This window comes from Canis aureus, chromosome 33 (genome assembly GCF_053574225.1).
Source record: "Canis aureus isolate CA01 chromosome 33, VMU_Caureus_v.1.0, whole genome shotgun sequence".
In the NCBI taxonomy this organism is placed as follows: domain Eukaryota; kingdom Metazoa; phylum Chordata; class Mammalia; order Carnivora; family Canidae; genus Canis; species Canis aureus.
This window is the reverse complement of record NC_135643.1, coordinates 5836717-5854587: the sequence shown is the minus strand read 5'-3', so window position 1 is coordinate 5854587 and position 17871 is coordinate 5836717. Positions and strand designations below refer to the sequence as shown.

The 17871-nt window shown below is 41.2% G+C and overlaps 1 protein-coding gene across 9 annotated transcripts in view; it reads left to right on the top strand.

Moving 5' to 3' along the window:
- The window catches only part of RASGEF1B (RasGEF domain family member 1B), a 550562-nt gene that overhangs the window by 514539 nt on the left and 18152 nt on the right, over window positions 1-17871 (top strand). For all 9 annotated transcript variants that reach the window (XM_077882673.1, XM_077882674.1, XM_077882675.1 and 6 more), the window contains 3 exons: window positions 11163-11345; window positions 13039-13161; window positions 13728-13865. In XM_077882673.1, coding sequence (XP_077738799.1) covers window positions 11163-11345; window positions 13039-13161; window positions 13728-13865 — 444 coding nt within the window. The remainder of the gene's footprint in view (window positions 1-11162; window positions 11346-13038; window positions 13162-13727; window positions 13866-17871) is intronic.

Here is a 17871-nt window from a genome sequence, read left to right as displayed (position 1 = left end):
GGGAGTAAATTGAGAGTTTAAAGGACTCTAGAGATAGAAAATATTAATTGTGAGAGCTATAAAGAGAAAGAGAAGAAATCAGAACTACACAGAGATGAAAACAAATAAATAAATGGAATCCCTGGGCTAAGAGCAGCCTCACCCGTTGCCTTTCTTCCACTACAGAAATCATTAGCAAATGATTCCTGGCATTAATTATGCCTGGAGATATAATGCTTTTCTGGATTCTTATGTCCAGTGCTTGGATATTTTGGTTTTTTAAATAAAACCAAGCTAATATTAATGTTTTGAGTTGAAAAATGAGGCATAGATGACAAATCTGAGTAATATGAACAAACAGTAGCTCTTGATGTGCTGATAACAGGGAAGATACTTGAAAGAAAAAACTCACTATGTTTATCTTCTTAGGTATTTAAGGTCTACTTCACGAACAGTACTTTCCGTACCATGCTGCTGACCTCCCCTTATTTGTCAAATGCGTTTATTACACAAGGCAGTTGGCCTTTTCAGAAAATTGCTAGATTGGCCACTTGTTAGAGATTGTCCAGAAATGGTTGTAATGAATCCTGTGATCCATGATCTTTATTTTGGTCATTTGTCTCACTAAGATGTTTTACTGGATTTTTTACTCAGTTAAGATTTTAAACACAAGCAAATATTACTGTATTTAATTGAATTCTAAGATTCCATCCATTGTAAGATGCTCTTTTATTTCATATTGCTTAAAAAAAAAAAAAGACTGTCACACATGCCTTTATCAGTATGTGCATTCCAATTAAAAAGATACTAAAATATAAAGAAGTGTGTTAAAATCTGAGCTCTAACTCGATGGGACTGTGCTTTGATTGCAAAGGTCAGTAGCATACATACTTCTGTTACCATGATATTATTGCTTATTAGTAAGAGTAATTCGTGGCATTAATACATCTTTGGAGCAATGACAGAACATGTAAAGCATATAAATTATTCTGATAGCCTACAATTTGGGAGGGACGGATTTTTTATTTAATGGTTAAATATTACAAGTTCAAGGAAGTCCATTTGTAGTTCAACATGATGTAGTATACTAAATTTTGAACCCGGAACCTGAGGATCTAGGTTTGAAACACTGTCCTATCTGTCCCTGATCTGCTGTGTAACCCCTGTCAGTTATGACAGTTTTTCTGAACCTCAGCTGCTTATACAGTCAAAACAGTGAGAAGATGTCTGCCAAACAGAGTAGCTCTAAGAATCCCAAAAGGCATTTACAGGCAGTAAACTTTACACAAATGGCAGCTGCTGATCTTCTCAGCCTCCTGTGCTATGCATCTAGGCATGTCTCTGATGAGCAGCCTTGAAGGGGAATCAGAGAAGTAAAGGAAGGTGGAATGTGGAGACCTTCCCAGCACAAAAGATCCAAAAGCAACAGAATGAGAAGGGAGGGAGAGGGCCTAAGGAATTCAAAGATGCCATCTTGCGTATAAGGCAAGTATAAGGCAACATAGAAAAATATGACCACTGTATGTGAATAAGGGGTTGGAGTCTCTTGGAGTGATTTCAAATCTCAGTAGTTGATTGTTGCTGTGTGCAAGTTCAACAACCAAGATGGTTCATGGGAGAATGAAATCAGCTGATTAGCGGTAGAACATAGGGCTGATTAGGAGGCAGAAAATGACCTGTGACATACCCTCTTCTTAAAATTGATTTGTAGGGATTTGTAGGGTAAGCTATAACCCCAATTTATTTACCTCAGTTTGGTTTCCATTGCTATTTGCAATATTTTCTTCCGTGCTTGGTTGGAGGGGATTGTCTGAGGGTTGCTGTTTTGTATCTTGTCAAAGAAATCTCATGAGTGACACATTTCCAAGGAATAATACAGAAGCCTTTTGCCATTGCTCTAATGATGCTCTAAGAACTTTGCCATAAAAGAATTTAATGGTTTTGTTATAATTTAGGATTTTGGGAGGAGTGAATAAAATTGAGAATAATTTTCTAAATAAAAAACATGTGTTGGTGGTGGTATATTACCTTCTGAAGTTCTTATCAGAACTGTTAAGCACCAGATTAGGGCTTCATTAAATCTTCATTAAATCTTCATTTAATCTTCATTAAATCTGAGTCCTTGGTCAGATCTGAATCCTTGTCTGTTTTGTGGAAGTAAATAATCGAGAAGTACAAATATTTGTGGTGCTGATTCCTTGAAAGGGAACTGGGTGACTCTTGACTATCATAGGCTAATGCTTATTGTCAGTGAACAGTAGGCAGCAGGGGTGCAGGACTCAGAGGGGTACGATTGGGTACACTTGGTACTTTAGGCACATCACTGTGAGATCTTAGCCTGGTCACTTCATCTCACATTCTAGGGTTTGTACACTTACAAAAATAGGAGATTGGAGCAGAGTGTGATGGCACGTGGGCTGGGCTTTGGCTTCTTCCATGACTTGTTTTTGCAGTTGTTGCTAATCATTTAGGACGCACATTCTCCTACCTAGTTAGAGCCTTGGAATTTTTCTCACTCATCTTCAGGACGTGAGGTGTACCCACTTGTAATTTGATTGCAGTGGAAAGTGAAATAAAATCTGTTTTTCATCCTGGACCAGATAATTTCTATGGTCCTTTTGAACTTTTTTCTTTTTTTTAAATAAATTTATTTTTTATTGGTGTTCAATTTACCAACATACAGAATAACACCCAGTGCTCATCCCGTCAAGTGCCCCCTCAGTGCCTGTCACCCATTCACCCCCACCCCCCACCCTCCTCCCCTTCCACCACCCCTAGTTTGTTTCCCAGAGTCAGGAGTCTTTATGTTCTGTCTCCCTTTCTGATATTTCCCACACATTTCTTCTCCCTTCCCTTATATTCCCTTTCACTATTATTTATATTCCCCAAATGAATGAGAACATACACTGTTTGTCCTTCTCCGATTGGCTTACTTCGCTCAGCATAATACCCTCCAGTTCCATCCACGTTGAAGCAAATGGTGGGTATTTGTCGTTTCTAATGGCTGAGGAATATTCCATTGTATACATAGACCACATCTTCTTTATCCATTCATCTTTCGATGGACACCGAGGCTCCTTCCACAGTTTGGCTATTGTGGACATTGCTGCTAGAAACATCGGGGTGCAGGTGTCCTGGCATTTCATTGCATCTGAATCTTTGGGGTAAATCCCCAACAGTGCAATTGCTGGGTCGTAGGGCAGGTCTATTTTTAACTCTTTGAGGAACCTCCACACAGTTCCCCAGAGTGGCTGCACCAGTTCACATTCCCACCAACAGTGCAAGAGGGTTCCCTTTTCTCCGCATCCTCTCCAACATTTGTGGTTTCCTGCCTTGTTAATTGTCCCCATTCTCACTGGTGTGAGGTGGTATCTCATTGTGGTTTGGATTTGTATTTCCCTGATGGCAAGTGATGCAGAGCATTTTCTCATGTGCGTGTTGGCCATGTCTATGTCTTCCTCTATGAGATTTCTCTTCATGTCTTTTGCCCATTTCATGACTGGATTGTTTATTTCTTTGGTGTTGAGTTTAATAAGTTCTTCACAAATCTTGGAAACTAGCCCTTTATCTGATATGTCATTTGCAAATATCTTCTCCCATTCTGTAGGTTGTCTTTGAGTTTTGTTGACTGTATCCTTTGCTGTGCAAAAGCTTCTTATCTTGATGAAGTCCCAATAGTTCATTTTTGCTTTTGTTTCTTTTGCCTTCGTGGATGTATCTTGCAAGAAGTTACTGTGGCCGAGTTCAAAAAGGGTGTTGCCTGTGTTCTCCTCTAGGATTTTGATGGAATCTTGTCTCAAATTTAGATCTTTCATCCATTTTGAGTTTATCTTTGTGTCTGGTGAAAGAGAGTGGTCTAGTTTCATTCTTCTGCATGTGGATGTCCAATTTTCCCAGCACCATTTATTGAAGAGACTGTCTTTCTTCCAATGGATAGTCTTTCCTGGTTTGTCGAATATTAGTTGACCATAAAGTTCAGGGTCCACTTCTGGATTCTCTATTCTGTTCCATTGATCTATGTATCTGTTTTTGTGCCAGTACCACACTGTCTTGATGACCACAGCTTTGTAGTACAACCTGAAATCTGGCATTGTGATGCCCCCAGATATGGTTTTCTTTTTTAAAATTCCCCTGGCTATTCGGGGTCTTTTCTGATTCCACACAAATCTTAAAATAATTTGTTCTAACTCTCTGAAGAAAGTCCATGGTATTTTATAGGGATTGCATTAAACGTGTATATTGCCCTGGGTAACATTGATATTTTCACAATATTAATTCTGCCAATCCATGAGCATGGAATATTTTTCCATCTCTCTGTGTCTTCCTCAATTTCTTTCAGAAGTGTTCTATAGTTTTTAGTGTATAGATCCTTCACCTCTTTGGTTAGGTTTATTCCTAAGTATCTTGTGCTTTTGGGTGCAATTGTCAATGGGATTGACTCCTTAATTTCTCTTTCTTCAGTCTCATTCTTAGTGTATAGAAATGTCACTGATTTCTGGGCATTGATTTTGTATCCTGCCACGCTACCAAATTGCTGTATGAGTTCTAGCAATCTTGGGGTGGAGGCTTTTGGGTTTTCTATGTAGAGTATCATGTCATCGGCGAAGAGGGAGAGTTTGACTTCTTCTTTGCCAATTTGAATGCCTTTAATATCTTTTTGTTGTCTGATTGCTGAGGCTAGGACTTCCAGTACTATGTTGAATGGCAGTGGTGAGAGTGGACATCCCTGTCATGTTCCTGATCTGAGGGGAAAGGCTCCCAGTGCTTCCCCATTGAGAATGATATTTGCTGTGGGCTTTTCATAGATGGCTTTTAAGATGTTGGGGAATGTTCCCTCTATCCCTACACTCTGAAGAGTTTCGATCAGGAATGGATGCTGCATTTTGTCAACTGCTTTCTCTGCATCTAATGAGAGGATCATATGGTTCTTGGTTTTTCTCTTGCTGATATGATGAATCACATTGATTATTTTACGAGTGTTGAACCAGCCTTGTGTCCCGGGAATAAATCCTACTTGGTCATGGTGAATAATTTTCTTAATGTACTGTTGGATCCAATTGGCTAGTATCTTGTTGAGAATTTTTGCATCCATGTTCATCAGGGATATTGGTCTGTAATTCTCCTTTTTGGTGGGGTCTTTGTCTGGTTTTGGAATTAAGGTGATGCTGGCCTCATAGAACGAATTTGGAAGTACTCCATCTCTTTCTATCTTTCCAAACAGCTTTAGTAGAATAGGTATGGTTTCTTCTTTAAACGTTTGATAAAATTCCCCTGGGAAGCCATCTGGTCCTGGACTCTTGTGTCTTGGGAGGTTTTTGATGACTGCTTCAATTTCCTCCCTGGTTATTGGCCTGTTCAGGTTTTCTGTTTCTTCCTGTTCCAGTTTTGGTAGTTTGTGGCTTTCCAGGAATGCATCCATTTCTTCTAGATTGCCTAATTTATTGGCGTATAGCTGTTCATAATATGTTTTTAAAATCGTTTGTATTTCCTTGGTGTTGATAGTGATCTCTCCTTTCTCACTCATGATTTTATTAATTTGAGTCTTCTCTCTCTTCTTTTTAATAAGGCTGGCTAATGGTTTATCTATCTTATTAATTATTTCAAAGAACCAACTCCTGGTTCTATTGATCTGTTCCACAGTTCTTCTCGTCTCGATTTCGTTAAGTTCTGCTCGAATCTTTATTAACTCTCTTCTTCTGCTGGGTGTAGGATCTATTTGCTGTTTTTTCTCTAGCTCCTGTAGGTGTAAGGTTAGCTTTTGTATTTGAGTTCTTTCCAGTTTTTGAATGGATGCTTGTACTGCGATGTATATACCCCTTAGGACTGCTTTTCCTGCATCCCAAAGATTTTGAACAGTTGTATCTTCATTCTCATTAGTTACCATGCATCTTTTTAATTCTTCCTTAATTTCCTGGTTGACCCTTTCATCTTTTAGCAGGATGGTCCTTAACCTCCACGTGTTTGAGGTCCTTCCAAACTTCTTGTTGTGATTTAGTTCTAATTTCAAGGCATTATGGTCTGAGAATATGCAGGGGACGATCCTAATCTTTTGGTATCAGTTCAGACCCGATTTGTGACCCAGTATGTGGTCTATTCTGGAGAAAGTTCCATGTGCACTTGAGAAGAATGTGTTCAGTTGAGTTTGGATGTAAAGTTCTGTAGAGATCTGTGAAATTCATCTGGTCCAGTGTATCATTTAAAGCTCTCGTTTCTTTGGAGATGTTGTGCTTAGAAGACCTATCGAGTATAGAAAGAGCTAGATTGAAGTCACCAAGTATGTGTATTATTATCTAAGTATGTCTTAACTTTGGTTATTAATTGATTGATATATTTGGCAGCTCCCACATTCGGGGCATATATATTGAGGATTGTTAAGTCCTCTTGTTGGATAGATCCTTTAAGTATGAGATAGTGTCCCTCTTCATCTCTCACTATAGTCTTCGGGGTAAATTTTAGTTTATCTGATATAAGGATGGCTACCCCTGCTTTCTTTTGAGGACCATTTGAATGGTAAATGGTTCTCCAACCTTTTATTTTCAGGCTGTAGGTGTCCTTCTGTCTAAAATGAGTCTCTTGTAGACAGCAAATAGATGGGTCCTGCTTTTTTATCCAGTCTGAAACCCTGCGCCTTTTGATGGGGTCATTAAGCCCGTTCACGTTCAGAGTTACTACTGAAAGATAGGAGTTTAGTGTCATCATGATATCTATTCAGTCCTTGTTTTTGTGGATTGTTCCACTGAACTTCTTAAAGGGGAATTTTAAGAGTCCCCTTTAAAATTTCTTGCAGAGCTGGTTTGGAGGTCACATATTCTTTCAGTTCCTGTCTGTCTTGGAAGCTCTTTATCTCTCCTTCCATTCTGAATGAGAGCCTTGCTGGATAAAGTATTCTTGGTTGCATGTTCTTCTCATTTAGGACCCTAAGTATATCCTGCCAGCCCTTTCTGGCCTGCCAGGTCTCTGTGGAGAGGTCTGCCGTTACCCTAATACTCCTCCCCATAAAAGTCAGGGATTTCTTGTCTCTTGCTGCTTTAAGGATCATCTCTTTATCTTTGGAATTTGCAAGCTTAACTATTAAATGTCGAGGTGTTGAATGGTTTTTATTGATTTTAGGGGGGATCTCTCTATTTCCTGGATCTGAATGCCTGTTTCCCTTCCCAGATTAGGAAAGTTTTCAGCTATGATTTGTTCAAATACATATTCTGGCCCTCTGTCCCTTTCGGCGCCCTCGGGAACCCCAATTAAACGTAGGTTTTTCTTCTTTAGGCTGTCGTTTATTTCCCTTAATCTATCTTCATGGTCTTTTAATTGTCTCTTTTCCTCAGTTTCCCTCCATGCCATCAACTTGTCTTCTATGTCACTCACTCGTTCTTCCACCTCGTTAACCCTCGTTGTTAGAACTTCTAGTTTGGATTTCATCTCATTCAGTTGATTTTTAATTTCTGCCTGATCTAAATTCTGCAGTCATGAAGTCTCTTGAGTCCTACTGGTGGCTCTAGTCTTTTCTAGAGCCACCAGTAGCTGTATAATAGTGCTTCTGAAATGGCTTTCTGACATTGAATTGTAATCCACATTTTGTAACTCTGTGGGAGCAGGACTGTTTCTGATTCTTTCTTTTGAGGTGAGGTTTTCCTTGTAGTCATTTTGCTCAGTGCAGAGTGGCCAAGAACAAGTTGTATTGGGAAAAGGAGAAAAAGAGAGGAGAGAAAGAAGGAAAGAAAAGAGAAAAAGAAAAAAAGAAAAAAGGAAGAAAAAAGAAAAAAAAGAAGAAAAGAGAAAGAAAAATAAAGAAAGGGGAAAAAAAGGGTGGGGGAAGCAAACAGAAAAAAAAAAAAAAAAAAAGCCACGGGGGAGTATATTCTGATTCTGTGTACTTTAAGTCCCTTGACTTCCCCTCGAACTGGTCCGTCTAGCTGGTCTTCTGGGGGAGGGGCCTGTTGTGCTGATTTTCAGGTGTGAGCACTTGGGGGAGCTGCTCTGTCCCCTGCCTGGTGCAGGGCTCAGTGGGGGTTGTTTACCCCGTGAGGCCCCAGGAGGATTAACCGCAGTGGCGGGGCCAGCTCTGCAGCCCTGGAGTCAGCTCCTGCAGTAGCTCCGGAGCTCTCCGTCTGCAGGGCCTGGAGGCTCCGGGGCGGGGCCGCTGATCTGCTCAGCTCGGGGCAGGAGCGTCCTCGCTGTCCTGGGCCCTCCCGGCCTCTGCCTGTCCCGGGGGGAGGCCGGATCCTGGGCTGTGTCCCGGCGCCCTGTGCTCCGGAACCTGCGCTGGTGGATTCGCGCTCCCGCCCCGCAGCCCCCTCCGCGGAGCCGCCCCCGAGCCCCCCCGAGCTGCTCCCGCCCCGCAGCCCCCTCCGCGGAGCCGCCCCCGAGCCCCCCGAGCTGCTCCCGCCCCGCAGCCCCCTCCGCGGAGCCGCCCCCGAGCCCCCCGAGCTGCTCCCGCCCCGCAGCCCCCTCCGCAGAGCCGCCCCCGAGCCCCCCCCCGAGCTGCTCCCCCCCGCAGCCCCCTCCGCGGAGCCGCCCCCGAGCCCTCCGAGCTGCTCCGGGTCCCCAGTGCGCGCTGCAGCCCTTAGGGAGCTCGGCGCACTCTCCCGGGGCGCAGGTCCCTGTTAGTGTCCCCGGGAGCCCGAGGGCATCCCCGCCCTCCTGGGTCCTGCTCCACCTCCCCGCGAGCCCCTTTCCCCCGGGAAGGTCGGTGCAGCTCCTGCTCCTCCGGGACGGGGCTCTCCTGTCCTGGGGACACTCGCCCCGGCCTCAGCCCGGCTCCTCGCGGCCCTCCCCTTGGAGGCCTTTTGTTTATTTCTTTTTCCCCGTCTTCCTACCTTGATAGAAGCCCGAACTCTTCTCACTGTAGCATTCTAGCTGGTCTCTCTTTAAATCTCAGGCTGAATTCGTCGATTTTCAGGATGATTTGAAGGTTATCTAGGTAATTTGGTGGGGACAGGTGACTTGGGGACCCTACGCTTCCGTCATCTTGCCCCTTTTCCCCTCCTTTTGAAGTTTTAACATTTTCTGGTTTTCTGAAATAATTCCCAAGTCTTTGGCCAACTATATTCCCAAATCACTTTATTTGGATGCTTTCAGTAATGATGAATAAGTGGAGAAATTGAAGAAAATCATGGTTCTTAGCAAAAACAAAACAAAACAAAACAAAAACCTCCAAGGTCATGATAGAGGTCCACCTGTGATCGTGTTCAGGAAGGACACTGTTTGATTTTAACCATCTAAAGCTTTTTTTTTCCCCCAAAGATTTTATGTATTTGAGAGAGAGTGAGAGCTGGCAGGGAGAGGGGCAGAAGGAAAGGGACAAGTAGAACCCCCACTGAGCGGGGAGCCCAGCTTGGGGCTGGATTCCATGATCTGAGGTCATGACCTAAGCCAAAGGCAGGCACTTAACAGACTGAGCCACCCAGGTGCTCCTATCCAGCTAAATAAAGCTTTTTAAAGCCAGAAATAGGTAACCAGATTCAGATGGACGGTCCCTTCCAGGCTATCAGACAAAACTTTTAGGCACTTCTCATCTCAGGGTCCTAGAGTTTCAGTTTAAGGACATTTTGAGTTTCTTGGGGCAAGGGTAGATGGGGTCTTTTTTTTTTTTTTTTTATCTTCCCACGAAGAACAACTCACTTGCAAAGATTATATTGCAAATGAATCATACTCATTGAAAACTATCAATTTGATTTCAACTAAGTGTGGAGCAATTGTGTTAATGCTTACATCCCATAGTCCCCAGTCTTTTGGCTGTTATGACCCTGTCCTGCCTCAGTGAGAGGCATGGCAATGATGATGCAGGTAGTGGCAGATTGCCCAGAGTGATTCTTAATAATAAGTTTCTTCCTGTTTGTGGCTGGTTTTTCCTTTTTCATTCCCCCTTGGCATTGGTTTGTGGATGGGAGAAAGTACAAAATGCTGAAGCTTGTCTTCTGTTTCTTTTTCTTGATGTTTCCTTCCCTAAATGCTGTTTTCACCTATCAGGTTGTCTTATTAGTAGATTTCTTTTTTCCAGCACCCTACCCCTGGCCACCCCTGCTGAGGCACACGCACATGTTACAATGCCGTGGTCCCCATTCGCTGGAGCTGAACAGATGCGCTTGGAGTGAAGGATGTGCCTTCTCAGACAGGGCGCCGCACCCCTTCCCCATTCGGATGCAAATATCTATTGGCGTCTCAAAAAGAAGGATTAGCCCAGGTTATGTCCTTCTGCAGCCTTCACACACCCTGTCCCAGTCCAAAGCCTGGAGTTGGCTTTCATTGTTTGCCTTCTGGAACTCTCAATCTGGCAGCTGCTGAATACCTCCATTGTCCAGACATGCTGCCAGAAACCAAGAGTCTGTTCTCAGGGTCCAGAGCTCTGTCCCTAGGAATCCAAGTAATAATTTAATAGCCTCTGGCTTTCCTGAGCACCCTCTAACAAGGGCTTTGTGAGTTATAAGGCATACAAATAGAGAGGGCCGTCACAGGACTTCTTGTTCCCCAAATCAGGTGCCTCTCAGCCCATGTGTTTGCAGAGAACTGAGGCTTTACAGAGCCCCCGCTCTGAAAGAATTTGACACAAAGGAGTGAAAATGAACAGCATCAGATCCCGGATGGAAGCTGGAGGGTCAGCATTAAATCTCTTGATTGACATATGTACAGCTGTACGTGCATCTGTCAACACTCATGCAGCCACATGCATGTGCGCGCGCACACACACACACACACACAATGTACTTTAATTCTAGGCCTCTCTTACAATTTCATTTTTTCGACTTCTATTTTGATTATCTTCTACTATTCCCAGTGTCAGTCCAGTATTTATTATATGTGACGTAATTCTTCCCAACCAGCTTGGAAGTCTTGCACATTTCTCCCTTAGGATAATTGTTTGACTCAGTGAGATAAAACAGTTGAAAACTCATTCTCTTCCTCATATATGAAGGAGTAAGATCTAAGTATGGCAGCTGGAAACTTGAATTCAAATCCAAACTGGATCCTCTGATCTAAGCATTATATGGTGTTTGACTGAACTAGATTGCTACTCAAAAGTATGCATACATGTGTTACTCAAAGAGCAATTTGCTTTCTTGATGGGTTCTGATATTCTATCACAACCTAATCCTATTCTTTAAATGACCTATTTCTATTAATGCTTACCTTTTTTCTGGACTGCATATTACTGACTGTATGTTTTCTCCTTTTGCAATTCATTTTAGGAAAGCATGCCTCAGACTCCTCCCTTTTCAGCCATGTTTGACAGCAGTGGTTACAACCGAAACCTCTATCAGCCTGCAGATGACAGCTGTGGAGGATTGTATTACCATGACAACAACCTCCTCTCTGGATCTCTAGAAGCACTCATCCAGCACTTAGTACCTAACGTGGATTACTATCCGGATGTAGGTATCTCTGTTCCTCTGAAACACATCCTTGGTATTCTTTGATAAAAAATACAAAAATACAATACAACAGGAACCCTAGATACTACTGAATTATATCTGGGTTGCTAAGAATTTTTCGAATGAGAAATTGCACATTGATTATGGAACATTTTGAGGTCAAATTCAGCCTGAGTATGATTCAGATTTTGATTATTTTCTGCATATCCATTTCTTTTCAGGATTGGTACCACACTGTAGACAGTCAGATAACATGTAAGGGAAGCATCCGTAGATTTAATTCATGTCTATACCTTGGTCTTTACATAGAAATGCTGGAGGATATTGGATACTCCTAGAATACTTAATGCTTTTTTTGTTTCCAAGACCACTACTATGTTGAGAAAAGTGAAGCTGGACAGGAAAACTTTATAGAAAGGAGAACAACAGTTATATTCAAGATGCAATTCTTTATAGATTGCTTATGTTTTGCTTTGATAGCCATCATCTATATAGATAATACTTTCTAATCTAGGGAGTTCATTTACATTTTTTCAATCTTTATGGCAATTGCAAGAGGCCAGAGAGGAGAACACTGAAATTCAGAATGTTGAATAATCCACACATGGTCTCACCCCCAGGATCAGCAATCAGACCTAGGTTTTATGTTTCTGGGCAAGTGGTATCTTCCTTCCCCTTTGATTGTGCCACAGAGGCCCCGGTTATTCAACAACAGCTGGCTGTTGATAGATTTCATGAAAATATCTAGACACCGGGTTCATATGTTTTTATAAATATAATAATGACCTTGGTGTGCGAAGGATAGTTTGTGCTTGCCACTGTAAGTCACCATAGTGTTTCTTCCTGAGTTATCTCTCTGTGTGATTTGTTACATAGCATTTTGAAATATGTTGTCACACAGGGAAAACTTGTACTCAAAAGTAAAAGGAATCCCTTGTTCAGCCCTGTAAGTGTTTATGAGCTGAGCTATTAAAGGCTCATAAGGGGGGGAGGGGTAAAAAAAAAAAAAAAGGCCCTGGCATTTTTCTTTTCACTGGGAGTCTGAAACTATTTTAACAAATAAGCTCTACTTCATTCTGGCTTCTTGGGAGACGATGTAGTTAAAGAGAAGTATATAGTTTGATACTGTGCTTTATCGAATTGCTTAGCCTTTGAGCAAGTAAACAGATGACTTGAAAACCCGCCTTTGAATGTTCTGGCACAAGCACACAAACACCGCTGTGTGCCACAGTAGACACACTGGAGAATTCTTGAGCTGATGTAGATCGGGTGTTTTTTTGGTTTCCATTGAGTTACCATAATATTTGGACACAGAACAAGATTCTGTATGGGTGGTATATTTATGTTAAATCTATTTCCCTGAGCTGAATTTAATTCTTCTTTGCTAGAATGAGTTATGTGTCCTGGTGTCCTGCCTCCCAGAGGGTGGACATGAAAGTGTGCTTTGAGTAATTTCATTAGATAAACTTATCTTGTACTTCTATTATTTTTAGTACAATTTAAGGGAAAAGATATATCAGAAGGCAAAGGAAAAATCCATCTTAAAATGTTTTACTACTAAGCATTACTTTTGAAACTGCAGCATATTAACTTTGATCAAGAGAACTTAATGAAATACAATGTATAATCTATAGGAAAGATATTAGTCTCAGAGAGAATGTAACCATGATGATTTTTTTTTCTCCTGCTACAGAGAACATACATATTTACCTTCCTGCTGAGTTCTCGGTTATTTATGCATCCATATGAGTTAATGGCCAAAGTTTGTCACTTATGTGTTGAGCACCAGAGGCTAAGTGATCCTAATAGCGATAAGGTAATGATGTGTTTTGAACTTTACAATTTTCTGTTATACTTTCACTTAGATTTTGGGAAGTTGGTTCCTTATCCCCAGGCTGAAGGGCAAAAATGACATCGTGGCTATGCAAAGAGAATTGGAAATGGTATAAAGAACACAAAATAGGGTTGGATGCCAGTATTATTAGTGTTCATTGTCATCTAAGATCTTTATTTCTCTAGTTCTTGGTCCTATTAAAGCATTTCAGTAGATTAAAATACTGCAATGTTAATACTCGAGAAAAGCTATCATAACGTGGATACTACTGGTCATTATGATCAGTGTGATACGATTTTTTAAAATAAACTGTCATGCCCTTAATGCCAAACAAACAAACTCACACAATATAGATTTAATGCCATGGAAGATCCCCAGGTCCTGCTTTAAGTCGGTGGTACTTGGCATTGACTTGGGGAAGGGAGACTAGACTTCTTCAACCCCAAAGACTTTGCAATAGAAGTTTACCAGTGACACTGTTTGCAGTTTTCTTTGATGCAGTCCATGGTGATAGATATCACTGAATGAGATTTGCTCTTTGTCCCCAGAACCAGATAAGAAAAATTGCACCCAAAATTCTTCAACTCCTGACAGAATGGACAGAAACGTTTCCTTATGATTTTCGGGATGAAAGAATGATGAGAAACTTAAAAGATCTGGCTCACCGAATAGCCAGTGGCGAGGAGGTTGGTATCTTGAATTGAGCAAAAGCACTCGAATTTCCAGGCTGAGCCTTGGTGGGAGCTGGTGCTGAATTATGTATCACAGTCGCCACCTCTTCCTTTCTGTGTTGCCTTTGGACAAGTCTTCAACATAGCATCATGGCCTGTTTGGTGTGTCGAATGGGGATGATTATACAATCCCCCTTCAAAGGGGTATCATCTGGAATTTTATGTGATTAATTTGGGAGTATGTTCATGTCACTTCATGCATAGGATTCACATTGCAAGTGTGTTTTAATTTTAATTATACTTTTCTTTCTTCTAAAAAGATTTGACATAGCAAGTTAGAGCATGCATATTATATTAATAGATATAAACAAATAGATACAAAACAAATAATGTAACATATTAATAGATAATAAGTTGTATATTGATACATCATATATAGAAATAGTTTGTACCATGGAAGGGAGAAAACAAATAGGCTAATGTTGAGAAGCAGTATAGTAGGACAGGACTTCTGTGATTTGAGTGGAAACTCCAGGTGAAAGAGAAATATAGTTGGTTATGTGATTTTCACTATCAGAAAAGACAGCATACTAATTCTTCAGAGCATTAAACTAAATGAAATTTTAAAAACTTACTCAAGGAGGACTTTCTATAGGGGCATAGAATGAGATCAGGAAAATTGCTCTGTATAGTTTTTATAACAAATGTTCCTTGATAAAAAAAATAAAAAAAAAAAAAAAACAACCCTGGGGTTATAAGGTTAATGTATAATTAGCAAAGGTCATTCTTCTGGAGAAAAGACAATGAGAAAAAGATCCAAGGCTTATGGTGCCCAGAAGTTGAGTCAGGGCTAGCACCCAGGATAGGTGGAGAAAAAAAAAAAGTAAATCTCTGGATAATCATTCATAAATATCACTTCTCTCAATCAAGCCTTTGATAAGAGCTAACTAGCTGTAACAAATTCAAGGTGATCCTCCTTGAAGCAGGCCTGGAAGGCTAATATTTTGTGTTGAGGCTTGTTGGGCAAGGGTGTCTTTGTAGTCTATGCTGCCAGTTGAGCTCCTGGGAGCAAGTTACCTAGGCACAGATAAAACACTTTCACACACAGGAAAAGATTGACAAAACATTTTGCAGTTGCAGCGATGTCCTGTTTCATTCATCTTAAAATGCATTTTCCCATTATGAATAACCTTCCTTGAGAACTCATTCTTTCAGTGGTGTGCTGTAAAGATCATGTAACAAGATACCCTGTTATATAGTATATATTTCAATATTTCCTCCAACTTAAAAAATTGTATAAGATTGTCAATAAAAAAAAACTTTACTTGCCTCCCTGCAGTTATGTCCTCATGAAAATGGAATTAATCCTTTTACTGCTCCCTTATGACATTATATTGAACCCTGGTGCTCAAGACAGCCATGATTTATATCTGTAAGACTGGGTGGTTTCCTGAGTCGTTTTGCAAGTTATGACTATTATAATTATTTTGCCAGTTTGCATGTGACAGGTTCTAGCAAGGTATGGATTGGTAGGTCACTCACTCACAAAGGCAACGGTTAAGTATCCCAGGGAAGTTTTGAGGTAATTCTTATATTAGAGGGGTTGGTTATCTATTGGATTGCTTGGCAGGGTCAGTCTTGGCTCTGTGAACTTAGTTTATGACAGGATGCTCAAAAGAGTAGTGGCATCATAAGGACTTTTTCTGGTATGAAGGATGAGTCCTGAGTCAATACTTCATTTTTGTGTAGTTGTATTTAGGTACTTACCTTGATAGGTCGATCAGCTTACATTCCCCTCTATTGCCTTTTTAAAAAATAAAAATTGTTCCTTGATTCTTTCCAAAGGAACACCTTAAAAATCTTTTTCACATAAAAATTTAGTGTTCTGAAAATGCCAGGTGAGTGGTGTTTTGTTTTTCTTGTCACAGTAGTCAGTGACGGAGGTCATTTCTATCTGTGTTAGCCAGATTGGATCCGGTCTTTTTTTTTTTTTTTTTTTTTTTTTTAAATAGGCTCAAGCCATTCAAGAGTTGGTTGGAACTACAAAGGGCCAGCCAACAGCCTTCTAACCTGGCTTCTTGTCAGCACTCCTGTGTTAATAGCAAATCCTTGATAAACCCTGAGATTTTCAGATGGTTTTGAGTGTGAAAAGAGAAGATGAGAAGATAAGCCAAGTCGAACCAAGGAATTGATTAACCTAGGGATTGAGCAACCAAGTGCCCCCTACCTTGATCAGGTTGGGTTTTACAGTGAGATACTTCAGCTCCTTCAATCCAGTATTTGAAATCAGGGCGACACTTGGCATCTGGTTGATCTGAGTGTACTTTGGCAGTTCCCTAAATTCCTCGCTGCTTCTTCAGTTCTGTAAATTGTAGGGGTAACGCTATGTTAATGTCCCTGTCAGCTCTAAAATTCTGCAGTGGATGCTCTTTCCTCAGTTCTTTGCTTGGCGGGCCATGTGTCTGTGATGTGCTCAAGTGTCTCTCTTCAGAGAGACCTTCCCTCACCACCCCAACCTCAATCACCTTGCAGCCCTCTCACTGTTGGCTTTCACTAGTGGTTTTCTTCATAGCATTCTGTGGTTAGTAATTACTTGCTTTTTTTATGACTTGTTTTTCCTGACTCCTTGCTGTGCCCCCTTTGTTCATCACAGCATCCTGAACTACTAGCTCAGTGCCTGGCATTTAATAGGTATTCAATAGTGTTTATTTTCTTTTTCTTTTTTTTTAAGGATTTTATTTATTTATTTATTTATTTAAGACAACTGTAAGTCTTTTTTTTTAATTTTTATTTATTTATGATAGTCACACAGAGAGAGAGAGAGAGAGAGAGAGACATAGGCAGAGGGAGAAGCAGGCTCCATGCACCAGGAGCCCGACATGGGATTCGATCCTGGGTCTCCAGGATCATGCCCTGGGCCAAAGGCAGGCGCTAAACCGCTGTACCACCCAGGGATCCCAAGGATTTTATTTATTCATGGGAGACACAGAAAGAGGCAGAGACACAGGCAGAGGGAGAAGCAGGCTCCATGCAGGGAGCCCGATGTGGGACTCCATCCCGGGAATCCGGGATCACCCCTGGGCCGAAGGCAGGCCCTCAACCACTGAGGCATCCAGGCATCCCTTCAGTAGTGTTTGAATGAGTGAATGAATGAATGAACGAATGAATGAACGAACAAAACAATCAGTTACTGGAAGAGGAAAAAAATATGTCCCTCCACAGGAAGGAGTGTGGGCTTGGGTTGAGACTTGTTGCTTCTTGCCTGAAACTTTAGGGATTTTTTTGGCAGTCAATGAATCCAGGTGCACCCTATATATAATTTTGTCGGGTTCTGCTGAATCTGCTAGGACAGTTCTGCATAATTTGGCTTAATATGTTTCCCCCCTGGGGATTTGCCCAAAATGAAGTGGCTTATTAGGACTTGCCTGCAAGAAACATGAAATGGAGCTAATGATTGAATTAGATGACAAATGACTATAGTGGGTAAAATGCAATTTTCTCTTCCTTAAGGGGCTGGTCTTTATTCTATCTTTATTTGCTAGGTAATTACTGTCACTGGCATTTGAAGTTATAAAAAAGAATAAGTGCATATTTAGCAATTCATGACTCAGTAAGGAAGCATGCTTAACAACACAAAGCTTGGAATGGAGTCAAATGGCAGCAGGAAACCTTTAAAAGAGGTCATACATACATATTCTTTCTCTGTGTGTCTCTCTATCTCTGTCAGAGACTAGTTCTTTTTTTTAAAGATTTTATTTATTTATTCATGAGAGACACAGAGAGAGAGGCAGAGACATAGGCAGAGGGAGAATCAGGCTCCATGCAGGGAGCCTGATGTGGGTCTCGATCCCAGGACCCTGCCCTGGGTAGAAGGCAGAAACTTAACTGCTGAGCCACCCAGGCGTTCCAGAGACTAGTTCTTTATTATTTGAGTAGCTTTACCCTATACTCTGTTGTATAGTTATAGTTCACTGCTTTTTCTTACTAGCTGAATCCTTGACTATATATTCCTCGACCTCTT